The following is a 26,304-nucleotide window of genomic DNA, read 5'->3' as shown; positions in this document are numbered from 1 at the left end:
CCACCAGGGCAGCCCACCAGGCTTGACTGCAGACGACTGTTTCACCTGCAATGTCGTTGAGAAGCCACACTGTGTCATGTTGTTCAACCTGTGAACTGCAAATGAAGCAGATACAAGCCTGATTGGAGCCCAATCAGGCAGACACAGGTCCATGGAGAACACAACAGCCTAAGAATGCGGACCAGTGGACATTGTTGTCAAGTACAGTTGCAGTACCCAGTTTTACTGCAATATGCCACAGATCAGACCAGAGAATGTCATTGAGACCGGTGTGGTTGCAAAGTACTCCTGTAGTGATTTGGTGCCAAGTTACAGGAGGCTTGCCAGTCAATGGTTCTGTGTTGCAGGGTCGGTCCCCCATTTCATACACGGCTCAACCACATTGCCATACTGTAAATAACGACAAAAGGAAAACACAGAATATATTGAACATTTAATGTTTTTTTATTGTTCCAAAGAACATATTTTGATGCATAAAATAATTTATTAACCTGCTTTAATACAAGTCTTTTTCAAGTTTTCTAGAAATATACGCACATCTTCAAAACGTCCTCGTCCAAATAATGAAAATATTGGACTGTCGTTATGATCAACTGTTCAACAAAATACCCTCCGTTTGTGGGATAATATATACATACAAGTTTCTCACCTTCAATATCACCAGACTGGCAATCAAAATTATGATTGGCTTGAAAATCTGACAGAATGACAGTATGTCATTTGCTCAAGACGAAGCCACGCAGCGTTTCCCTTGCCAACTGGTACAACATACTCACAATGAGGTATTGTACCACTACTAAATATTTTGATCATATCAGAATGTAGATCGAGCAGATGTGCATACATTTTGTACCACCAAGAATAGTCTTGTGCAAACCCCCTCTTATCCTGATTAGCCGGCCATCTTGGATCAATCCAACTTAACCCGGCACCACCCCTTCCCTGTTTCCTCACCTTCAGGACTGTCTGTCTTACCCTAATGCCGACATCGTGACACTGAAGAAGAGAAACTAAGTCACTGTACAATGCTTCATCTGACGTCAGTAAAACCTAAAATATCAGTGACATTCACATGAGACCTGTGAGTGGCAGAAATTCATTGGTTAAATGACCAAGTACTCTGGTCAATTGTTCCTGATCTGACAACAGTAGATCAAAACTCGCAAACTGAGACCCACTGGAATACTACAAAAGGGTAAACCATGAATTGGTGCTGTTTGTTATTTGCCAATGGAAATGAGTCTTCACATAAAATCGTCAGAGCCGATACAGATATTACTACAAGTATGTACATTCCCTATCAAAAGTATCATTTTGGTGACCTTTATTTAATACATGGAAGGCATTAATCAAAATTAGAGTTGATTGATTTTTAACATGATTCAAAAGGACAACATCTTATCTAAGCCAAGGAAGTGGACGTTGAGTGCATCCATACTACATGTTGACAAATCCCAAGTTGCTGATTCTCTGCTTGACAAACCGAGCCGTCCTTGCATCGTCTAACTGTCACAACAATGGGATTGTGGGAGCGTGACAATAGCGCCATGAAGGCGATGCTGAGCCCCACATGTTGCAAGAAATACTATCTTGGGTTTTGCAAACTGGCCTCGCCCCTCGGACTTTAACGAGCAACGTTCAATAACTGGAAAAGTTTGTGTGCCTTTATGTTCATGTTTTTGACATCACAGATAGTTGCAAAAACCTATGGCTGCATTACAGAAAATCACATTGAAATGACTGTTACGGGGTTGTTAAAATGCTACATTAAAATGACGCGCAAGTTGCAAATTCATGAATCCACAAAATAAAATGAAGATTTTGATTAGTTGATTCCTGGAAAGAATAAAAAGAAGGAGTCGTTCGAACACAGGTGGGCAAATATTCTTTGCTGGGTCCCAGCATGGACACATCTAGGACTTAGAGATTTGAAAATGATCTAAATAACCTACTGAAACCCTCGAACATGGGAAACTTTTCACCACGGTAAATTCTCGGCCAAAAATAATATTCGTCAAAATTTCATTTTTGGTATGAAATATCATCACTTTTAAATGCTCATGGCTCAGTGCAGGACTGGCTTGAAATAATCACTATTATCATAACATGTCAATGGGCTAAATTTTGAGTATTTGTTTTGTGTTTTGAGATCCCAGGTGCTATATCAAAAATTCACAATTTTCTCCATGACCAAATATTCAAGGCAGCTGCCAACAAATGTATTTCAAGGACACAAATCAAGAGCGAATGACTATCTATTTTGGACTAGGCCATTAAAAACTTCCCATTTTTACAAGCATTCCTAATTAAAACTCTTTCATGTCGATAGATTTAACTACTTGGGTTTCCGAAATACAAATTCTTTACTCATTTTCTTGACTTTTGATTTTAAACTTGGCACACAAAACTAAATGCAAATGGCTTAGTACCATACAAAAAGACCAGATATGGTTTTCAAACTATTTGATTAAAATAAGATAGAAGGAAAGGTGTCAAATGCCATCCTGATATCAGAAACAGGGTTTTGTGGAGGACATCACTTTTATCTCTGGTGACAGATGCTGAACAAATGAAATATTACTTTACACTGAGACCTTAAATGAGCTAAAATGATTGTTTGGTCAAAACACCTCAACCAAGCCACTGTTTTATATTACAACAGATCAAGAAGAGTCATGTGACCTTCAGTCATGTGACATGGCATAAACTGAGATCAAACTAATTGATTCCTTTAATACGAAGACTTAAAATGGCAGCAAAGACTTTAAAACGAAAGTTGAAACATCAAAAACACAGTCTATGTACACAATATCACACAAGATCTGGAGATAATATGGGGTACATCCACACAATCACAATCTAAAATAGTCTCATCAGTCTGCTGTGTCCTTTTAAACACCACATAAGAATCAGTTCAATCATGATAACACTGAATCTAGCATCCAGAACATAACAATAGGTGGCGCTGATTGCTAGTCCATGAACGACAAGCTGCACGAACAGACTCAGTAATTCATCAACTATGCAGTTAACACATAATACATTACAAGGCACAATGATGTAATCCAGCTGGTCTCGCCTCTCCAGACAAATCAACGACATATTTGATTATAAATCGCATAGTTAAATATCGTCCAGAAAATGCTTAATAAATACTTTGATAGTTTAATAGACAAATTACTGCTAAGAAAGCAAACAACAGTATGAAATACCCTCAATCTGTCCCCTGCGGAACTGACCAAATAGAGAGGTTCACATTTCAATCAGAGAACAACAAAGTGATTGACATCATCAAGTCAATTGATTTCTAATACATTTGTTAGGAACACCAGTGTGCCACGTCATTCTTATTCAAAATCTGAACCTCTCTATTTTTCTACTGTTTTCTATACTCAATTACATAGTTTTAATACAAGATGTAAACTATACTTTGTCCGTTTAAAAAAAACCTGGAAATATACACCAATATTAGCAGACATAGAGTCAGTGAAGAACATCGGTACACCCGCATAAGCCAGAACACAAAATCGCCAGTGCAGCATATTTGCAAAGGCTTATCTCAAACCTGACCTCTATTATTGATTTTAGTCTTTCATGATAACACAGAATGGAAGCGACAGGATCATACTCTCCTTTCACCTTCATAAGATCAGTCAAATCAATAATAACCAGTCACCAGTCTTCATTCATTCATGGTCAAATTGGCCAATCAACATGCTCCTTTAGACTGTAACCAATGCTATGCACACATGCACTTGTTGATGCCCGACACCAACTCAACTGATCTTAAAAGTGACAAGAGAGTATTTCTCTCATAGCAGATCAAACAATCACAGATATCCAGGTATCACTAGCAGGTCAGTAATTATGCATTGTTCAGCATGCGGTAACATGAAGATTCTCCACTTGAGTCATCAGATCTAAGTTTAGGTAAAAAGGCCACAGAGTCATAACAACAAAATTATGAGATAATTAGCGAAAAACTACTACCGGTAGTATCGAATCTCCAAAAGCCCACCTCTCTTTCCTGCAGCTGTAGCTGAAATCACATTGAGTGTGCTCAAGAAAACACCACCACCTTAGTTAACATCTGGCATCACCCGTTGACATTCCCGATCTCACGATTTCGAAGGAATTCCCCCGCATAACCACATCAGGCACCAAGCAGTCCAGTTTCCTACGGCAGTTCAAAATGAATCCTTATCTTACATAACACCCTCTTCCTCTCAACACCTCCTTAACACGCAACATTCATAAAAACATAACAGTTGAAAAAATACACCTCTTAGCAGTCTGGTATCGGTGGCACTCCAACAGAACCGTCTAAAACTACGATGAAGTTTGAATAAAGCATCTGATTTGTACAATCTAAAAAATTCATGATTTCCAGAAAATGTCTGATATGAAGTTGCACCTATTTACATTGCGACTGAGTCAGCATCTGCGTATTGCTAGTGTTTTTACCCTTTGAGCCTCACTTTCATATTCCGCAGCAGACGTCAGTACTGCACCATTTCAACTGATCAATCTGCCACGTAATGTTTTCAGTTCATGTTCCATTTCTCCTCATGAAGCACGTCTTTGAAAAATCTCTTAAAATCAAAAATGTTTGTTCTACAAAATCACATTTCTAATAATAACATGTATAGTATTTTTACATAATTTATCCTTTGAAGAAAATACTGAGCTCTCAATCAAATTTACAAACCATCCACGACACATTAAACTTGTGCGGGATTATATTTGGCAGAGGGCAACTATGGAACACAATCGAGCATTAATATTTTAAAACTATACACAAATTGAACATTTCTGTTCTTCAAACAATTCAGCGTTTTATCCTTGATTCAACTGATAGGTACCTTCACTTGCACGCCCCAAAAATGCTAAATCGCTCAATGGCATTCGAACAACCAATCCGATGCCACTTAAGAAATGTCCAGCCGATAAAATATGAGAACTGAAATGCCTGGGGACAATTTGATAAATTGCCAGCTGAGAAAATATAATGGCGTGCAAAACCATCCGATGGGAAACACCACAGGCTAAAACCATAACAAACTGGTAGATTTCCATCATTTTCTTCCCCCGAATCGTCGAATTCAATTTTATACTAAAAAGTGAATAATGGGTCATCTTTTCCTCTGCACACCAGAATCCTCAAAAGCAACATATCCGTAACTTCAAAATATCCTCCTAAGAAGAACATATTTCCACTGAATTTTCAAAATCGTTTTTATCATCTTTGCCAACATTCTTTCCTGTAGGACATATCCACGACCAAACTGCCTGCATTTTAGAAACAGGGGCGTTCAAAGATCCAATTCTGCCATCTGCACCCCTCAACGATTGTCTTCGATATCCGTCTTCGGAAGATAGTTCATGTGGAAGTGACCTGAAGTGGAAGATTGGAGTAAGATATGTTACAAGTGCACAGGATTTATTCATAGCAGCAGATGAGATTTAAACATTTTAACGACACTCGGTTGGAGTTTATGGTCTTATAATGGTGGTACATATGATGGCACCTGATGAGTTATCTATCTCACTGTTTGACAGCCTCATCACGATGACCAACAATGGGTTCTCCATGTTCATGTTGCTGTTTGGAGTGTTTATGGAAACAATCCAATGCTTACCTGTATGTGTGATAGAGTCCATGGTCGGCTCCTTACATTCGGTCGCTCGATGACCAATCTGACCACAATTATAGCACGATAAAGTCTTCACTGGTTTGGTGCCATTCGCCGGGTGACCTGGGGGACACTGGGCAATGAACGGTACACTCTGCGCCATCAGATGTGCCGGGATGTGATGACCTCCCATAACAGTGAACTGAGGACCGTACAAAACCTCCGGCGTGACCCCGTTTGGAAAGTTCATGGGTGGGTATGGCATGTTATTTAGCGGGTTCACCATCCCGTTTGAGGTTGGTGTGAGAAACGCCCCGGGTGGGAGGTGAGGAAATATCCCCATTTGTGGCGGCATGTTCGGAAATCGGAAATATGTCAATGGCGTCTGCGTTGTCGGTGTTGAATTCATGGTGGTGCTACAGTCACCACTACATCCACACATACTGCAGCCATTATTCTGTGAGGTGGGGGTATGAGAAGGTGTCGGGGGCTGCATGGACAGTGTTGTTGTCGTTTGGTGAGAGTTCACACATGCATGGTACACAGGCCCAGGATATACCAAATTCGGTGACGACCCGTGATTTCCTTTGTTATTCAGATTATTATCGGTGACTAGCGGTCCAATTACTGGCGGCGGATAAGACCCGTTATTCATGTGACCAGGACTTGGTATATTCGCTGGCCTCTCACCAACATTCGGCTGTGAATTTGGCCTGGCTATGCTATTTGTATCGTGCAATGCCATATATTGTTTATTGATATTATCCACAGGTATGTTTGACATGGGCACCATCGGGATATGGAGATTATGATGAGGCACAATGTGAGGGTGATACATCTCCGGACCAGTCGCTCTCAACTGTTGTGGCACAGGACTTGTTGAATTCGAATTATTATTATCAACGACACTCTTCGACATGATTGGATAAGGTCCATTCGGATTGACCAATGGCAGAGGTTTGAACTGAGGTCTTGGTGAGGGAAGATTCCGCTGCTGTATCTGATATCCTGCGGGAACCATTGGGGTAGGATCAGACGTATATCCGCTGGTTCTTGACGCCATCACATGTGGGACACCCTCTGGCATCATCTCCTCTCTCGGCACATACGGCTGCATGGCAACGATATGAGTGTCTTGCACCATCCTGGTAATCGCCTCCAGATTATTCGGTGGGCACTGGTCGATGATTTGATGTTGATAATGGCCATTGCTCTCAGCATCTGAAAAACACCAAGCATGATTTGAATACAAAGACATCTTGGACAGACATATCCTTGTGCTGTGAAAAAGTTGTAATTTCAGATGACAACTTCATGTTAAAACCATTTCCAACTACAGATCCATACCTTTAATTGGGAACCACCTTCACAGTCTGAAATGCACATTCCTGACACAGAACTCAAAATCAGCAGAAATGATTCCATACAAAAGTGTTAAGAGCTGAACTCCATTTTCAACAATAATTGGGATTAAGTGGTGAACAATGTACCTTCCCAAACATGACAAGCAACCACACAACATCACAATGGGACATATAATGTTGGGGTTCTTACAAAATCCACCAAACAGCAATTTCACACCTTTCATAAAGCACTGCTTGCAAACAAGCTTTACTTCACCTAACCCTTTGTAATTAGTCTCAAACACATCTTGAGTCTCCAAGGTGACAATGAAAGGAGACGTTAGATCTTTTGACTGCCAGACAATACAAAACAGAAAGCAAGCAAACTGGGCAATGAAGTACAAAATGGATGAAAAAATGTGTCTCCTTGAAACACGAGGCGAGCCTCAGACAATGAAACACGAGGAGAGCCTCAGACAATGAAACACGAGGAGAGCCTCAGACAATGAAACACGAGGAGAGCCTCAGACAATGAAACACGAGGAGAGCCTCAGACAATGAAACACGAGGAGAGCCTCAGACAATGTACAGTAGTTCCTCACATCTACCTTAACTACAACAATACCAACTGGAAGCTTCAGCGTAGCAAACATCACCAAAATTAAGAGGAGCTCATCACCAAGCGATGAATGATAAAGAGGCTCACATGGTATGATATAGGCATCTCCTCTGTGGGGTGTGTGACCGAGGTGAGGTTGAGAGGCCAACCGTATGTGGGGAGAATCTAAGGCAAGAAAAAATATGTGACACACACATTAACAAGACTGGATCTCCACCATCTGTGTGTTATTTATCCACCTCCACCATCTGTGTGTTTATTTAAGAACACACATCTCTTTAAGGATTGACCATAGGCACCACCATTTTGGCGACCGGTAGACCTTGAATGAAATCTTTAAGGAACTAGAACTCTTTCATAACGAAGTGAATGCCAATTTCAAGGGTGGAAGTGAGTTCTTTGCGTGCTGTGTTTGTGAAACAGAGAATGACATTTGTCAAGAAATGACGATTGCTCTTACCTTTTTCGTTTTCGTCAGAGCCAGAGCTTTCGATACTTTGACTGGGATGCCGGCTCGGCAGTGGACTAGCAGATGGACTCGAGTACTCCGAGCAGGAAGGCGACGTCTCACTGCTGCTTGGGGTGGAGTACAAGGCAGTAGGAGAGATGACATGGGTGTATGGCAGGTACGAGCGGTGGGTAGGTGGTGTATGCCATGTGACGGTTGGAGAGGGAGGAGTCGTACACGTGCTACAGCTGTCAGAGTGTTGGATGACACCGTTCACCTGGCTCAGTTGTTTCCTGGAAAAGTAAACGTAAAACCATGAGGCATGCGCGTATTTAGTGAGGACAGAGACATCTCAACCAACACTAGCAACATGGGTTTCTATCTGAGCAATCATATGTACCAAGTTTCACGTTCACAGCCCAATAAGCAGTTACGAAACGCGCCCTGCTAACGGACTGACGACAACAACAACAGACAATGGACGACACGTGACTGTAAAAGCTTGTGAAGCTAATAAGCTGTACAGACCAACTGATATGCAACTTACTTGTATTTTTCAATCTCGCCGAGAAGTTTCTTGCGTGCACCTTGGGTCATGCCTTCATTCTCCAGATCCTTGCTTGTCAATGCCAACAGCTGTAAAAGACAGAATCAAGACTATGGGTGATATGAATAAACACTAGCAAATGCTTTTATCTAAAACTTCATGTACTTATACACTAGGCCTTTCTGTTCAAAATTGAAGTAAAAGCATTTGCTAGTCTTTATTCATATCACCCATTGAACTTGGAACACATGAGTGATATATACATCAATTTCACCAACGGTTTTATTGAACAAACTGACTGCTAAGAAAACTGTGTGATAACTAGCCACATCCTTTAGTCACATAGAAGTTAAAAGTAATACTGCAACATCTCGACTGAGAAACTGAGGAACAGTTCTCCTGCACCTAACATTGAAATGAGACGTACCTGTGACATTGAGTACTTGTTAAGTTTCTCTGAATACTTGTGAAGACGAAGCTGTTTGAGCCAAGCAGGGATCGAGTCGGGCACCTGTCTGCTGCTGGGGGAAGAAGGACGGCTTCCGTGGGCAAGGGATGACGGTGAGATATGTGGCGAGGGCAGGGGAGAGGGTAGTGGAGAACAGTGTGGGGAAGTCATTGCCTGGGTTGACGTGTACATGTGCCTGCAAACAATATGATGAAAGTTAGCAACAATCACTGTAATAGCATTAAGTAGTTCTTAACTAGGAAATGAGCTGAGTCTAAAACCGTCTGCTAAGAAGTTTCCGCTCTCACCTTTGATTCGTAGTAACTGTGGAGACTGTATTGGTGAAGCTGCTTGCCATCATTGACTGCTGAACATGCATCAGAAGATCTGGATGATCTGCAAGAACAACATCATACTAAATACAACAATATCTCTCTCCATTTGTTCCCTTGGTTGGGGGTTGGGAGAGGAGAGTATCCACGCTTCTTCCTTCGATAAATGTTGCCAATTGTCCAAGAGTTCCCTGAAGGTCTGTGCCATTCGTGTTCTGTAGCCAAGCCCTGACCACTCACCAACTCCTTCATACTTGCGAGGACTAAGCTAGATACTAGGGCATAATCTCAGCGTCTAGATTAGATTTCTTTGATAGCATAGTATAAATATGTGTAACTTTATTGCCAAAATGAACCATTTGATTCTCCGAAAAAAAGGTTATCATGAATTTCGTGGTTTTTAATCATAAACTCTGCCGTTATGCACTTGTGATATCCGTCTGCCACCCGAGTATAATGTCCGCCCTGCCACCACCATGCATGAACTTACCCAAAGGGTGTTTTACAGCCTCTATCATGTTTGAGTTGTAAACAGTGAAACTCTGAATACAACCACGATGATTTGGCAGGTATATCTCCTCATTCAAACCTTAGAGAAAGAATGACACTCGATTTATCTCTGAGCACCTTGACTTTTTAGGACCGTTGGCAAATTCCGTGGACAAAAGTTTGGGACAAAGAAATCAATTAATTGTCAAATGCTAATAAACCTCGATTGCAATGTACCATTATTTTAAATGTAAACGCATTAGGCCTCGTCTTGGCCACGAAGGTCTTGTTTTATCCAGACATGGACTGCACTACACAAAGGCAATTTTGTGTCGACCTAGATTCATGTCAGATACTTCAACAGGGTGTCATATTGCCCATATATCTCAGCACTCATCCATCCAGCCCTCATCTGCACCCTTATACTTACTAGGAACCTGTCTTGGGCTAGTGGATTCATAGCCCTCCTCTTCGGGGCCCTCTTGTTCTCTCAGGGGCCCCACAGGGGAGACACCGACACTACCAAAGAAGTCCAGGATGTGGTCACATTCAAGAAGTCTTCGAGGAAGGTGCACCAAACGTCTGAAACAAGATATTGATAACCATTACTGGAAAAACTTCATGGTTGAACAAGTTTGCACCCCTTTGGTTTGTGATTGACCACCTCACCAAATCACAAAAATAAAGGGGTTTACCCAATTCATTTAGACTTTTTTCACTTCAGGACTAATTTTTATAACACCCAAAGATAAAAAACTTGACAGAGAGCATGATCTGACCTAGTTAGAGGAAACCAGACAACATCAAATAACAATACCATTATTCAGTCGGCCTTGCCTTTCAGAAGAATAGCATGATTGATTCGATCCCATGCTAAACAAAGGATTATGGAATCGAGGAATCTCTTCAATGAAATCTCCACGATTTCCAGGTAAGCCATACAAAATACATGTGCAGTGTATTAATATGCATGAAAGCCATGAAGGTAAAGCAACAAAACCAACTCAGATGAAAGTGAAAGTAAAAGGCCTGAAGCCATGACCATACCTTGTGTAATCGCTAACGTTCGGCAGAATCTGCGCCTCAAATTCTTCCTTGTTGTTGCATTGTCGTTTAAAAGCTGAAAATTAGAGATAATCATGTTTTTTAGTTGTATGAAGAAAAGATGTCAGGTTGGAGGATAGATAAGCTCAAGAATGGGCCTGGCGTTTTGAATAAAGCTAAATGGTGATGCGGGGGACAAAACTAAAGTCTCATACTGTGCCGGTGTCTGGTGTCCTCGAAACTGCACAGATTTATGAATGAGAACGTGTTCCTGCCTTAGGTTTTGATTGGGCCATCCATAACTCCCCGTAAATAGAAGTGTTTAGCTGCAGGTTTCCTTTTACTTACTGTCCGTCATAGATAACTTACCACAAAGGAAGGGTATACGTCTGTCGTGTCTATGAGCACCGGCTTCTTCAGGAAACAGTTTGATTAGCTGAAAAGTTAAATGAGAAATACATCTCCAAACCTCTCCTGTCCAAAAAGATCAACTCAGTTGTTGGGTCATCATGACTGAAAATTTGGAGACAAATTTTTTTCAGCTCTATATTTTTGACGAGAATTCTCATCAAAGGAAAACCTTGAGAGTAACATTCCATCGTAAATCACAATCACTTAACACATCTTTAATGTCAAATCTAACAAAGTAATTGGTCACCCCTCAACCCACACCACCCTCTTATAAACTCCAATGCTTTCATCTTAATTACTGATGCGTATATAAGGAAGAAAGAGTTCGTTGAGGTGAAACTTTCCATCCACTGGTGTCAAATTTCACTTCTTGTGGTGACTTTGTTCTTTTCTTCTTTGCGCTTCTAATGGCACGTAGGAAATAGGAGGTCAATTCATGAGGATAGAGAGAATATCCAGGGTTACACAAGGAGAAACTGCCCGAGATTAATGGGGACAGACGATCTGGCCGTACCTTGGCATGGAAGTCGTAGAGTTCCTGATGTGTCTTGTTAATTTCTGTCAGAGTATCGTCAGACCACGTCACCTGCAATGACAGATAATAAAGAAATGGATAAGATAAAAGAGATCATATGATATGTGACAAAAAGAGCATGAGTTTTGAAGTTGTCTTGGAACCGCAGTAGGGGCACAAAAGATCCTTTGGCCACCATATTGTATCTATTAAAACATACGAAAGCATTTCTTTCCCTGGGATGCAATCAAACTTGCCCATCTTACAAAGCGTTACCAGAGAACTAACTATAACATGGTGTACTTCACATCGTTGTCCGCAGAGCAAACAGACCACATAGTTACAGACAGTGAAAACTGGCGCGAACGTTCAAGTCAATATTAGTTTGGCCATCATCAGTCATGATCTGTTTGTCATCCTAGACGACATCAGGGCCAGCAACGTGCTTTGGTGAACTTCTTAATATAGGATCAAGTTTGTTTTTACATGGTATGTTGTGTTAGCACCTTTTTATTATGTTATCCCTCACACCATGGGAGAATTCACAGCTCGGTTTTTTAGCTTGTCAGTACATGAAATGCCACTCTGTTAACATTCTACTCTAAAGTGACCTGCACTCAGGCAATTTTATGTTGCCTCCCACTCTTTTAAATGTACCTGAAAGGAACCGGTCATAATTTTCCCGCCTAAAACTGAAGTCACTTTCCACTTAGCAGACCCGAAAGTCAACATAATTCCTAAGTGATTCTCCATTTTCATTCATATCCATCTGCCAAATGACAAATCATCCATCACAACCACTTGCTGACACATGACCTCCACCATTTTGGCGCGCAGCTCGTTTGCCGAAACCACAATATTAAATGTATTTGCTCATCATAATAGATTGTGAAGAGAGGTCACATCCCTCACAAAGAATGGACAAGATCACTTCTTGAGCTGTATGGTCCGCGCTGATCTTTATGACTGTCTCTATGCCGGCAGGCAGACACCTATTGCACTTGCCTTAGCTGTTTTTGTAACCGACCAGCTGGATAAAGGCATTTTCTCAAAGAAAAAGGGCAATATAAGAAACTATTCACAGTTTAGCTAAAATTTATTTTTATTTTTTGTCCTGACCTCCTCTGAAGATCTTTCAGAATGATAGTGCAAGGCATTAAAAAAATCTCGCCTAACAATAGTAACATGGGAGTGTTTATGCATGAACCCGAATTTCTGGCTCTTCAGTACCGGTACATGTACTTATATTAATCAGATTGCTTGTATCTGGTGTCAATGCCAGGCTACAAAAAGACCCCACCGAGTGAGAAATCTCCCCCACCATGACCAGAGACCCCTGCACAGTTGCCATAACAGTCAAGAACAACTGCATGCAAGTATACTCAGGTACTGAGGAACTGCCCGGATTCAATACTTGACACTGAGCAGTGAGAAACGATTCATCGAATTCTTCTTGCCTGACTGGCACAGTGCACTGTCAGGAGCTTGTGTATTGTTAGAAGACTGGTGATGCCTGCCAAGCCAGGCTATTGTGTCTGAAAATAAAGAATGACCCCTTCATCTCAATAACTCATGCCATTCTCTTGCAGGCTTCTATGGGAGACCTTATGCAGCTCCTTGCACCCTTGAGAATGCTGTGGCTTGAAGGGGTGAGCAGGGCTGGGCTACAACACAAAGTTAGTGAGCTGTTGTTATGTTCTTGTTGGGTCAGCCCACAAAATGACTTAGAAGCAAGCGACAGAATATTGTCCAGGGACATTTTCTAGAGCGATCTGGAGACCACCGCAATAAAGAATCCATGGTACAGCTATTCAGGCTCAAGATATGATCATAGTACTTTGTCATTGCTCGGGTAGAAATAGACATGGATCACTCGTATACACGCCATTTCTTTTGAATGAAGGCTAGATTGCAATGGTCAACGATTGCCTACTCTCTGGCATGCAGTATACGGTATCATCATTAGAAGCCACATGTTTACATGGAGACCAGATGGTGGCCCCATGCAACTATTCCAAGGACCATCCTTGATCCCCTTGATTCATGACAGGTGCTTGGAGGACACCTTGATCTCACGGGGTACACATGTATGACACTGTAATTGAAAATCATTCACTGGAAAACTGTAAATAGGGAATCATAGGAGGGATCCAATCGACTGAATCGTGGCGTTCCGAAAGAGGAACTTGAAGAGGAAATGGAACTCACAACTTTGAGGAGGCATTCACCAATGCATTGAAAAAAGGTTCACAGGGGACAACTGATGGTGTTTCTCAGACTTGTTCAAGAGGAAATGAATTTGCCATGCATCTGGCTCAAAAGTTTGACAGAACAGTTTTGATATTTTCTACTTTCTACTCGGTGTATCAAAGCCAAACTGACCTGCATATGAAATTCATATTTGTTGTCCGACATCCGTCTGTGAAAGCCTTGCACAGAAATATCTTTGATATATGCTGGAATAAAAAATTAAAAAAATTAATAGGAAAGGAATCGGGGAAACAGATGAATTCTTCCATCTATGTATAGTGTAGAACACCCCCACATATTTTTTGGCCCCAAATGAACAGAGTGATGACTAATAATGCCAGTCAGAGGAAGTATTCAAAAATTCCTGAGACAAATTTCTATTTTTTTGTTACTTCAGTTTTTAACTCATCTCAAAAGACAATGTCAATGTATGCCAGTTTTTAGTAGGCAAAATAATGGAAACTGTATCACATTTTTGATAGATTGCTTGTTGAAGAGTTGCAAATAATCTTGTATTGTAGTTCCTACCTTTTTCTTGTGGTGGTGGATGACATTCTTGAGAACACTACAAGGACAACAACAGAGAAAAAAGATCAATTTGATTGTTTGTCATAAAACGCGAGACTAATTTATTTCTGATCATATGATTATGAATTGAAATCGCCCCAATCTTCCTCTCTCAATTCTGCCATCTGAAAATGATTCTACTTTTGAAGGTATACATACACACGGACAATCTAGTTCCACCAAAGACTGATTGTGAATATTCAATTCAAGCTTATCATACCAGAGTTCTCTAAATATTCCAACTGTCAGTGTTTTCAATTAAAAATCAATGTTTCCACCCCTCTCATGTCATGAATGAAGAAAATTCCATGCAGACAACGTTGTGGTGGTTGTTCAATTCGTCCAATTTGAGTGAGCAACAGTTCAATTTGGATGAACAATGGATTGGCACCTAAGTCAGAATTGCAGCTTGACCTTTGTTTTCATTTCGTAGTAATTAATCAGGTCTTGATTGGTGAAACCAGCCTATATTAAGACTTTCTCAACCAAATAGATTGTTTGTTAATGTAGGCCATGTCTCGCTCATTTCCCCACTGGAGAACATCTGAGCGAACATTCTCACATTGATTTTCAATCAAGGCATGCACAGTGTTGCAAACGCTATTTGTAGTTGTCCATGTACAACAGTACATGCCGATTCAAGCACAGCAATACACCCGTACAGATGAACTGGCTGCCACCGCTCTACCTACATGGGTGTACCCGGGAGCTCCAGGAATTACTGTAAACCCCTCTATTTTTGCTAAGGTTAACATTCAAGGTTATCATCTAACTTGACACTTTATAACCAGGTCTCTCATGAAACCTTTCAGTAGAGCTCAGATGAGCAGCTCAACCAGCGTTTCAATCTGAGCCCAAAACATGGGACAAGGCATGTAAAGGCAAAGAGATCAGCCATGATCTGGTTGATTTTTTTGTGAACAACAGCCTATCATACAATGTACATGTCAGTTGTCTATCTTTGCTGCCTACGAGGAGACTACGTCATACTCAACTAGATCTTCCTTTATGTTTATCTCAAATAACCTCTCAGTAATAATATGAGGGCCGATACAACAAGCAGTATATGCTGGCAAGTTATCAACACCTACCTGGCAACGCAGCAAACCCTCGGCCCAGTTCGCGTCCAGAGTCATTTCTAGATTGCACAGGAGAGGATTCAGATGATCAACACACACAGCATTGCGCTGTTAGATTTTGCAACAATCTCTCATTCATGTGCATGCCTCACCAAATACAAAATCTTGATATTTTTGATACCACTTTGCCAATTGTGGTGCAGATTCAGTCTCAATCAAAGGAGTATTTAGCAGCATCAAACAGAAACTTGTAAAGTTTTGTGAAGCTTGAAAGTTGAAGATGCAGCATGCCAGCTACAGGTGGCTGAAGATGCTGGTTTCAAGTCTTTTCCTGGCAATCAGCCAAAGAACGGTCCACCTTCAAAAGACCTCTAGAGGTATGAACTTCCCTGCATCCTGCCTATCAAATGCAAACAGCCTGTGATGCAGACCTAGTGTATGAAATGATTGATGTTTTGTTATCAAGACCCCAGTTAGGCCTACATCATGGCAGTAGGCCAAGATTGAGAGTAAACCAAGTCAATGGTGAGACTACTTTGGCCTTCTCAGTCTGAAACATTTGTACACAAACTTTCACCAACTCCATTACAATGTACACTTTTCTCTTACACACAAGATGGTGCGACTGATTATGCTCAGGCTATTTTCCAAACAAGAAAGAGTCATATTTGATGTCTTGGAGATTCCATTGCCAGTGGTGGACTGTGCTGCAAAGATTTCTTGCGCTGCAGCCTAGTACAACAAATATCTATTAATCCTGATCCTTGACCCCTTCTAATGATCCACTTAACATTTAGAAAACAACGTTAGAAAAGTGTAAATCACATAACACTGATGATAAACCAGGTTGATGGAATGTTTTTAAAGAATAGTATTTAGTAAATGGATTGGACTCTGATTCATACCACGTCTGATCAAATCACATCCTCCAATTCCCCACAAAACAAGTGGAGCAAAGGACGTCATGGATGACTACTTGAGGATTAACCCCACAAATACCACATGACATGCATGATGATCACACACTTTGCAAAACCTGGAGAACAAAACAAGTCAGCCAGATTCAATTTAAGTAAGTTTTTATGAATTGATTTCCTCAAACATTGCACCAGCTTAAATGCTTTGTTGATAAAGGGTATATACCACACAAAAGAATAATAAAAAATAAAATCCCACTGTCTTTTTTTATTAAGAGTGTAATCAGGCATTTAATAACAACCTTATATGGTAATCCCTGATTTGGCATGCAGCTGTGACTGATTTATTTTGTAAACAATAAAAGCACAATGACAATAGCCCAAATTCACAGATTATTGGAAGGAAATGGGAAATCAGGTGGAGGATTCTAAAATCATTCATCTTAAAATCTGCAGCTGTTTTTGTAGAAAACTTCCTCAACCAATCAAAGTTTTCGACCTTCCTCCTCAGCTTTTGAAAAATATCTCTAGAGATCGAACAACTACATATGTATGGAATATGACCATCATTCATCCACATCTACTCTATCAACTGGTTAAATCTTCAATAAAGATTAAGTTGCTGAAATAAACATTGTCAAACATGCCAATCAATAAAAGGAATAGGCTGCCGAATAGGCTGAGAAATTAGCCGTGAATTGAAAGCTGTTGAAATGGATTATAGACTGTCACAACAGAGGGGTGTACCTAGTGGACTGTGAGATATGATAACTGATGTAAATGTATGAATGTGTAACGAAGGACAAACTAAGTAATAACTCGGACAGCCACCCAAGCGATACTTACCAGACTTTCTTCCTGAGGTTCAGTTAAGCTCTGCAGCTTCATTAGAATTTTACATAGGCTCAGTCTTTGATCGAGAGTAAATGCAGGATGGTTCACTGCCATTGTCAATAGTAACAACACTTCCTCTGTAAAGTGATCGTCAGGCATGAACTCCTCCAGCATCACAGAAGATGAAGACATCAAAATGTTGTATAGAACACTTGCACATTCTTTGTTGTAAGAATGCAACAGCGCTAGAGCAACACTTATCCTGCTTCTAGTTTCTTTGAAACGGACATTGATTAATTTGCTGAGCTCTGCCGGATTATTTGATTTGATCTCCGAATCCCTGAGGTAATGATAATCCCTCTTTCCCAGGTCCTCGACAACAGAGCCCAGGAACCTGTGTTCACAGGGCAGGCACATATGCAACAGTCCACACATGAAATCGATGCGTTTGTTGCCATCCAATTGTTTAAACCAGGCATATATGTCGTCCTTACAAACCATGATATAATCCTACGTTTATTCACCACCGTTAATATTTCATTTAGACGACGGAAAGGGGCTTTTTTCGACCATTTTCTTTGACGTTTCGCGGTTCAAGTCATGAAAATCGGTCTTCTTCAAGCAATTTCCCTGAAGTTCCGATGTCCACCAATTTTGTGGGGAAAATCAAACATGGCCGTTCGTCGGTGCAAATGACGTCACGGTGTGGAATTCCGTTCATTATCATGTCAGTTTCTATTTTAAGATCATACTCACGTGTTGTTGTTTACGTTTTGGACTTTTTCGATGTTCAGAATTAGGCTTGGCTTGGGCTTGTTAATTGGAAACTTGTATCAATTTCCGTTTCTTTTACAGATGCTCATGTTTAAGCATATTGACGTGTTGACTTCATCTTTGCTTGTTAATATGGCTTGACTGCGGGGGCGAACCATCCTCGATCGGTAGTACTCGAACGCCCGGAGTCAGTATGTGCTGCAGTTTGAAAAGTTTGGGTGCGGGGTATGATAATGATAATAATGAAAACTTTGACATCTGTACATGGATGATTAGATAACAAGATAAGGAAGAAGAAAAAAGAGAAAACTGCGGCAGATTCACCGGGAGTCGAACCAGTGACCTGCCGATCTACAGTCAAACACTCTTAGCGCTGAACCGTCAAGTCTGTCATGCTGAAACGGAGATTTTATTCGCCTATTATATGCGGTATACAAACGAGCGCGCCGCAATTGTGACAAGGTCGCGCAGGTGGCAGAGTGATTGTCCGAAATAGATCCAAGTAATCGTATATTTCGATAGTTGTACAGATTTTTCTCAACATATCGTGTTCAAATACCTCTGTGACATAAAAGATCATCTTTGCCGTTGATTTAACGTTTGAATGGCCTTTTAAAATGTTTTTAAAAATCGAGGTCAGCAGGGTCAGAGTCAATCAAGAACTTGTTTTGAAAGACTCAGGCAGGGTCAAAAGAAACAGTTGTTGGCGCCGATGATGACAGTAATATGGCGTATTTCCGCCCCACCCGTGAGATTTGCTCTCGTCACGTCATAAGCACATTGAACTGCTAGTGAACCGTGCTGAATATGTACCGCCTACCGTTCTCTCCATCATATCCGACGATATGTGTATGTGTACTGGGGGAACAACCCGTCTTGATGACAAGCATCAGTGCTGGCTCTGGTGTACTGGGGGAACAACCCACCCTGAAGACAATCATCAGTGCTAGCTCAGGGTGATGGTGTACTGGGGGAACAACCCATCTTGAAGACAAGTATCAGTGCTGGCTCTGGGCGATGGTGTACTGGGGGAACAACCCATCTTGAAGACAAGCACGAGTGCTGTCTCTGGGTGATGGTGTACAGGGGGAACAACCCATCTTGAAGACAAGCATCAGTGCTAGCTTTGGGCGATGGTGTACAGGGGGAACAACCCATCTTGAAGACAAGCATCAGAGCTAGCTCTGGGCGATGGTGTACTGGGGGAACAACCCATCTTGAAGACAAGCATCAGAGCTAACTCTTGGTTTACTGGGGGAACAACCCATCTTGAAGACGAGCATCAGAGCCAACTCTTGGTTTACTGGGGGAACAACCCATCCTGAAGACAAGCATCAGAGCTAACTCTTGGTTTACTGGGGGAACAACCCATCTTGAAGACGAGCATCAGAGCTAACTCTTGGTTTACTGGGGGAACAACCCATCTTGAAGACGAGCATCAGAGCCAACTCTTGGTTTACTGGGGGAACAACCCATCTTGAAGACAAGCATCAGTGCTCACTCTGGGAGATGGTGTATTGGGGGGGGAACAATCAATTAAAACAGATCGTGTTCATATTTACATGTATTCATAACTATCAATTCTTAAGAGTATATACAGATATTCACCAACATGATGGTATTACATCATATTTGAGGCAGCAACAATAGTTAACGACTAAATACTTATACACGTTTAGGGTTCATTCATGGCCGGGCTCTGCAATTTTCAACCAATCCGATGAACCTGGAATCACTCGATACAATAGCACCACGAGTCCTCATTACATCAACACATTGTAACGTTATCAACAACCACTGTCCATCATACTTAATAGAAAGAATCTATAAAAGGTATTCTTCTAAAAGAGTAGAACACTTGAAGCAACAGAGCTTCTAAGAATTAGAGGTAATCGAAATGATTTGAAAATGTACAACTATTGAGCTATTTCCCAAGGCCAGGTCAGGATTGACATTCTTCTTTGAAGATAGGCAACATCGTTCAACATCGGAAGGCTCCAGTGAACCCCAATCTAAGTAACTGGCTGCAGACTAACCTTCGTCATCATCATCATTATCATTATCATCATCATCATCATCATCGTCGTCGTCGTCGTCGTCGTCACCTTCATCATCTTCCATCCCTTCATCCACACCGGTGGCTCCCTCTTCATCTGATGAAATATCTGAACCTTCCCAGACCTGAACGATAACAAAGACAAAGATAGCTTCATAAGTTATCAAATATTATTATAGGACAAGTCACTGGGATCACGTTTCGTCAGCTCACCCTGAACAAAACTTTAAATGAGCATTTTTACATCACTGACCAGCTAACGTGGCCAAATAACCATCTCATAATTCAATCATATCGCCAGTGTCTCATAATTCAATCATATCGCCAGTGTCTCATAATTCAATCATATCGCCAGTGTCTCATAATTCAATCATATCGCCAGTGAGCTGTACACTTCAGTTCTGTAAAAGTTCACAAGACCTTTAGCCATGACTGCCCAAACTACACGATCATGAAGACTCACCAATTTCTCTGACTCGTCCTGGATCAATGTCGTCCATTCGTCCATTTTTCTTACATCAATAGAATACATGTCAGAGAACGTCACCTGCTTATCTCCCTCCTCATAAACACCACCATAGAGATACAAAACACCATGTTGCACCGCCATTAATGGATTCATCCGCGGAGTTGGCATGAACAGGTCCTCCCCAGATTGCTTGGCAACAGGATCATCGCTGTTACCAGTGCTTGAACTCTGCGGTCCTATTTTCACAGTGAACACACCATCATCAAAAGTCGTTTCAGTACCATCCGTTTCCATGGCAACTTCACTTTTTGTTTCCTCCTCCGGACTAAGTTTTAACTTTTTTATATGTTCTCCAGTTTCATCGACGCTATCGCTGGAATCTTCATCAACCTCGGACCCAGATTCACCACCCTTGTCCCCAGACATACGATGCTTTCTTCTCCTTGTTCGTTTCTCTACTACGTCTTTCTTGCCCCTAAACAGAAAAAGCGTGCGGTTACAACTGTTCATTAAGAAAGTCACACAAAGCCAAGCCTGAACCCTTGGACATTGTTGAATCAGGGTTTACTCAATACTTGTCTAAACTAGTATGCAAGGCAGTTTTTCCTTTTTCAACCAATTTCACCAATTTGTATACTGTCTGAAATAACAATAAATCCAATTCTGATGGTTTTTACCTTAGATAAGTTTCATGCCACTTTGCATTGTTGAGCTCCAAGGTAAACATGGAGTTATAGAACACACCCTTCACATCTTCATCTTCTTCTTCCTACAGAATGGACATGAAAGCTGTCAATATCGTTAGTCCATCAATACTGGAATCAATCCACACTTCTTACTTAGGGGACATGCCCAAGTGATGCTGAGAAGTATCTGTCTACACTGATCGGTCTTTTTCCTGGTTACCCATTAGAGATACGACTAGCTATAGGAGAAAGCCATTGAATTGTTTACTTGTGGAGGAAACCACCCTTTACAGAGATGGTCAATGTGTTAGCTAATCTTAGCAGTTGCGCATCAATCCAACCTACCTCATCATGAACTCCACCAAAGAAGAATGCCTTGTCGCCACCAACTGGAATGACTGACATTCCTGTCCTTGGTTCTGGTTTCAAACCACACTGCTTCATGTTTGTCCACTTCCATTTTGTCACCGGTTCACCTTCTTTACATCTGGCTGCAGACATATAATAATGATACATATATCACTTATTCACAGGATCGAACTAGCAACTGATTGATGTGTTGGTCCATGCTAAACCCTTGGCCAAAAATGGATGTACTGATTTCTTACAAGCCAAGTGAATCCTGCTGTTTTACAATCAAAAAACCGTGTTATAAGTCATTTGTGCAAGATTTCTTGAGCTTAACAAGAAGTTGTTAGAATTTAAGATCAAGTTTCTTCTTTAGAACAAACCTTTATGTTACTCACTTTGAGGCGACAACATGACCATATCAGTATGAACAATCCCTTTATCGATATCTCTTTTGATTGGTTCCTTGCTGTAACCATTGGCAACAATGATGCGATTTTGGTCAGCTGTGACCAGCATCTGACAGGCTGATCGAGGTGCAGGTGGTGACCCGACCACGTCTACTTTACTCCAGTTGAATGTCTCAAGATCAAACATATAAAGATCGTTGAAATATCGGTAGTTCCTGAAATAACACATCAATAGACAAGCATATATGTAGCCATTGATGTCAGCAGCTTTCATCCTCCAGCTAACCCTACCCTGGCCCTCATTTTGGTAAGCTGTCAGTAATCTGTCCCCATGGCCTAGCAGTGTTTGCTGGTAGCCTGGGCTTCACCTGCAATGCGTTGGTTGGTACACTGCATACAATCTTGGAGGTTATTAGTAAGGTATTTACCTAATGTTGTCATGGAAACCCCCAAATACAAAGAGCTGTTTCTTGACGGCCACCATCCTGTGACCACTCCTAGCAGATGGTCCACCTGATGCTCTGGAAAATGAATTATCACAGATAAGAAACATGAAAATAAGTAATTCACAGAGTTATCAAGTATTATAGCAGGCCAGAGCAATTACATGGTTGACTGTTCCTTTGTCATGCTAAAACACTGCCGTTTCTCAAGATAGCCAGTTCCACTTTCCCGAACAATGAGCTACAAACGGATGTCTTCAACTCGAGGTCCAACAAGCACTGATCACAAGGAATGAATCTGAGAGTCTGACTAATAAAACTGTTCTATTCTGGATGCTAATTCGGGCCAGACGTGTCAATCATCATTGTTTTAAAGCTCAGACAGAAAACCAATACAGTGCACTCTCATAACCTTTACAGCAAATGATGCACATCTACTACACCTTACTTGACTTGTTCCCAGCGCTTTTCTTTCAAATGGAAACACCACAGATCTTTGTAATGGTAGAACTGCGCCTGGGAAGGACTGGCAAACTCGCCACCAAACACCCACAACTCCCCACCTCGCTGCTTCAAACCTACTGCCTGAAAAGTGAAGTTGAAATTGATCACACACACTTTACAGTGACGATGATGACGAGACTTGACTGCTGACGCCCATAAAAGATGCTGGAAATTCGTGTTGCTACATGTACCTGATGAGCACATCGAGGTGGTGGTGTATTCGGTGAAGTCACCTGGAGCCAGTCATTCTTCTTGCAGTTGTAAAAGAACAGATCATTGTAGAGGAATGTCTGGAAGAAAAGACAAACTAGTGTTAGGTAAAGAAATATCTACTCTTCTTAATTAGATATACACAGAATTGATCAGAATGACAATGGTGGACCTTTTTCGAGGAGAGAGAATACAAGAGGTCCTCGATGTATGTTTGAAAATCCATCCATCAAGAGTGGCAATCATCTTACCTTATTTCCATTGAAATATTCACCTCCAAACATGATCAGTTCATCTCTGTCCGGGTGAGCAGTCAGACTCATATTACACCTGAAATTTCACAAACAGAACAACACTAGTCATTGACATTTCTAAACATTTTTCAAATTGGCTTTAAGACTTCTAAAACTGTGAGTACGTTGTAGAACAATGCTCAGGCCAGTTCCATTTAAACTGACCTTCAAAGTCAGGGTGCAACTCAAAATTAAGGCTACATTTTATCAGTCACTAGCATGTTAGATAGGCCTATATTGTTGTTCTATTCTACTCTGTAGTAGCATTTTGTAGTAGGAAACAAACAGCATCACAATCCTATAGCTACCTCGGTGATGGAGGTGGACACTTTGTCTCAACGATTTCCATTTTCTTCTTATCATCCTGTTTGAATTTGGCAATAAGGGATTCTACATCTTCCTGAAGAGAAATAATGTATGGGGAACATGTAGCCAAGCGGAGACCCGTTTTCTATTTCATATCTTAGCAGGTTTATGCGTCATGGTGTCTGGTGATATGGACGGCAAGCGCACAGCTAGATCTCCTTGTAGTGCATCATCAAAACTTTTAAAAAATAGACACCCTGCGAAAAGAAATGTTGGCCATTTTGAAACGACCCTTTTCACAGGCAACGTTTGTTTACAATGGCATTAAAGTATAAAAATATACAAGCTTATTCAAGCAATTCACTTCAAGTTGTCCATGCCTTTCAACGTTCATGATATTTTGAATGCTTTGGTGATGTTTTAGGCGTCATAAACAGAAACCTCAAGTTTGCCAGCGAGTTAGTCTGGGTAGTACCTATTTACTGCATGTGTATGTATGCAACATTTCATGTGTATGTGTAATGATCCACTGCATGCATTTTGGCCATACATTGCACATGTATACCAAGTATTTTGCTCATGAAAATCAGTCACCTCCCCGGTTTCAGCAAGCTGTTTCTTCGTCTTCTTGCCAAATTTTTTGTCAGTTTTCTGAAGGGTTTTTTCTGCACCCTTCCCCTTCTTCTTATCTTTCTTGTTTTTTTTGCCCATCTCGAACGAATGCAGGTTTCTTTAGAGTTGGGGATTTAGTCAGAACAGTGAAGAAGAAAATTTCGCACACAAGAAACACGTGCGCACTGACAGCTGGTCGGTATCCGGTCGTTTCGCTCCCTGACGTTTTCGTCCCCAGTCGTTTCGCTCCAAATCGAAGTTGTTTACTTCGCTCCCTAGGATTTTTAGTACCTCGGTACCCGATTTTTAATTTTATGCAAATGCCTAGTTCCAATTTCTTAGCTTAGATGGCGGTACCTGACAGTTACGAAGACTTGTAAAGGTATGACACATATAGATTTTCCTTGGCTCTATGTTGTTTATCTGCTGGGGAGAACCATGTTCTTCAGAAATGACTTTTGCCAATGAGACAGTAGACCGGCCTGGCCCTTTCCTCTAATGGATGTTCCTTTTCGCTACTTGGTGCGCCTTGCCCCAACTGTGTGCCATTGCTCTGATCTGCAGGGTGTGTCAGGTTCTGCATGGTGCCCCATGTCTCTTCTGGATGTGCCCTTCCCCTTCATAGCGCACCATGGTACTGTTGCTACTTAGTGTACCTAGTCCATGCCCCTTTTATACTAGGCGTACTCTGTCTGATCTGGATGTCGCTCTCCCAACAAAGTGACCATGTTTCTACAGGGTGGACCATGTCTCTACTGAATGTATCATTTCTCTACAGGGTGTGCCGTGTTTCTAATAATATACTATTGCTGGATGTGCCATATGCTGCAGGGTGTGCCATGTTTCTACTCGATGTGCCTTGTCAATGCAGTGTGATATGTAGCTACAGAGTGTACTATGTCTCTGTTCGATGTGCCATCTCTGCTGGGCGTGATATGTCTCCACTGGATGTGTCATGTCTATCCAGGGTGTGATATGGCGCTGCAGGGTTGCACTATGTCTCGTTCGGATGTACTTCCTCTCGACATGGTGTATCGTCTCTGCTGGATGTGCCATGTCTCTACCGGATGTGCTCTTTCTCTTCTCGACGATGAGCCAACCCCAGACACAGTGCACCATGTTTCTGTACAAGGTGTGCATCTACAGGGTGTAACATGTCTCCTCCTGATAAGCCTTCTCTCCACGCAGGTTGTTCCATATCTCTGCTGGATACGCCAAGTCCCTACATGGTGTCATGCCTCTTCTCGGCGTGTTCGGCCTGATTTGGATGTGACCTCTCTCCCTATGAGTATAATCGCGATACGGTGATGTTGGTGATGCAGTCACATCGGCTCTCACATCGTGTGGGCAAGACGGCAGTGCAGCCAGGTCCCATTCGGCTTGTCGCATCATCTCTTACCGTGTCGGCAAGAAGGTGGAGCTGCACTGACCGATCGATTTAGTCTGGTTGTGACTATCTCAATACGCTCACTGTGCCGGCAAGACGGCAAAGCTGTCAAGACCGACTCAGTCTTGTTATGACTTTCTCATTTCTCTTACCTTCTTTGAAAGAAGGAGAAGCTATTCCTCCCTCGCTCCCCTGCCGTAGACCAGCAGTACTACATGAAACGTATACAAGACGTCCCGATTGGAACAATGCAGCAAGAAACTGACGGGTATATAAACAACTTGATAGGTATAGTATAGTTAAGATAAACCGCATGATTAAACCAGGTTCA

General features: G+C 41.5%; 2 protein-coding genes across 2 annotated transcripts; both read right to left on the bottom strand.

Annotated features, from left to right (window-relative positions):
- Window positions 1-473: 473 nt before the first annotated feature.
- LOC135495679 (zinc finger CCHC domain-containing protein 14-like) lies at window positions 474-18,090 on the bottom strand. Its single transcript, XM_064784522.1, has 14 exons — window positions 17,488-18,090; window positions 14,607-14,643; window positions 14,211-14,284; window positions 11,829-11,900; window positions 11,273-11,339; window positions 10,907-10,979; window positions 10,290-10,441; window positions 9,861-9,959; window positions 9,347-9,434; window positions 9,018-9,234; window positions 8,591-8,679; window positions 8,056-8,336; window positions 5,640-6,854; window positions 474-5,395 (listed from the first exon to the last, which is right to left on the bottom strand). The coding sequence occupies exons 1-14, from the start codon at window positions 17,974-17,976 to the stop codon at window positions 5,343-5,345; spliced, it is 3,006 nt and encodes a 1,001-aa protein (XP_064640592.1). The 5' UTR covers window positions 17,977-18,090; the 3' UTR covers window positions 474-5,342.
- A 1,727-nt stretch (window positions 18,091-19,817) lies between these two features.
- Window positions 19,818-24,779, bottom strand: LOC135495660 (kelch domain-containing protein 4-like). Its single transcript, XM_064784492.1, has 11 exons — window positions 24,569-24,779; window positions 23,977-24,068; window positions 23,627-23,705; window positions 23,357-23,455; window positions 23,110-23,246; window positions 22,647-22,739; window positions 22,207-22,433; window positions 21,806-21,951; window positions 21,452-21,543; window positions 20,769-21,249; window positions 19,818-20,430 (listed from the first exon to the last, which is right to left on the bottom strand). The coding sequence occupies exons 1-11, from the start codon at window positions 24,683-24,685 to the stop codon at window positions 20,281-20,283; spliced, it is 1,713 nt and encodes a 570-aa protein (XP_064640562.1). The 5' UTR covers window positions 24,686-24,779; the 3' UTR covers window positions 19,818-20,280.
- Window positions 24,780-26,304: the final 1,525 nt, after the last annotated feature.

Source organism: Lineus longissimus, chromosome 11 (assembly GCF_910592395.1).
Source record: "Lineus longissimus chromosome 11, tnLinLong1.2, whole genome shotgun sequence".
NCBI lineage: Eukaryota > Metazoa > Nemertea > Pilidiophora > Heteronemertea > Lineidae > Lineus > Lineus longissimus.
The sequence above is the reverse complement of the archived record's forward strand: the minus strand, read 5'-3'. Positions and strand labels throughout refer to the sequence as shown.

Excerpts from the sequence above, each read along its gene's own strand:
- LOC135495679 (XM_064784522.1), bottom strand. The coding sequence starts at position 17,976 with ATGGTTTGTAAGGACGACATATATGCCTGGTTTAAACAATTGGATGGC. Across the intron at positions 10,442-10,906 it reads AACGTTAGCGATTACACAAG|ACGTTTGGTGCACCTTCCTC; the intron begins GTATGGTCATGG and ends ATCTTGTTTCAG. Across the intron at positions 9,235-9,346 it reads ACAGTTACTACGAATCAAAG|GCACATGTACACGTCAACCC; the intron begins GTGAGAGCGGAA and ends TATTGTTTGCAG.
- LOC135495660 (XM_064784492.1), bottom strand. The coding sequence starts at position 24,685 with ATGGGCAAAAAAAACAAGAAAGATAAGAAGAAGGGGAAGGGTGCAGAA. Across the intron at positions 24,069-24,568 it reads AGCTTGCTGAAACCGGGGAG|GAAGATGTAGAATCCCTTAT; the intron begins GTGACTGATTTT and ends ATTTCTCTTCAG. Across the intron at positions 22,740-23,109 it reads AAGCGCTGGGAACAAGTCAA|AGCATCAGGTGGACCATCTG; the intron begins GTAAGGTGTAGT and ends TTCATTTTCCAG.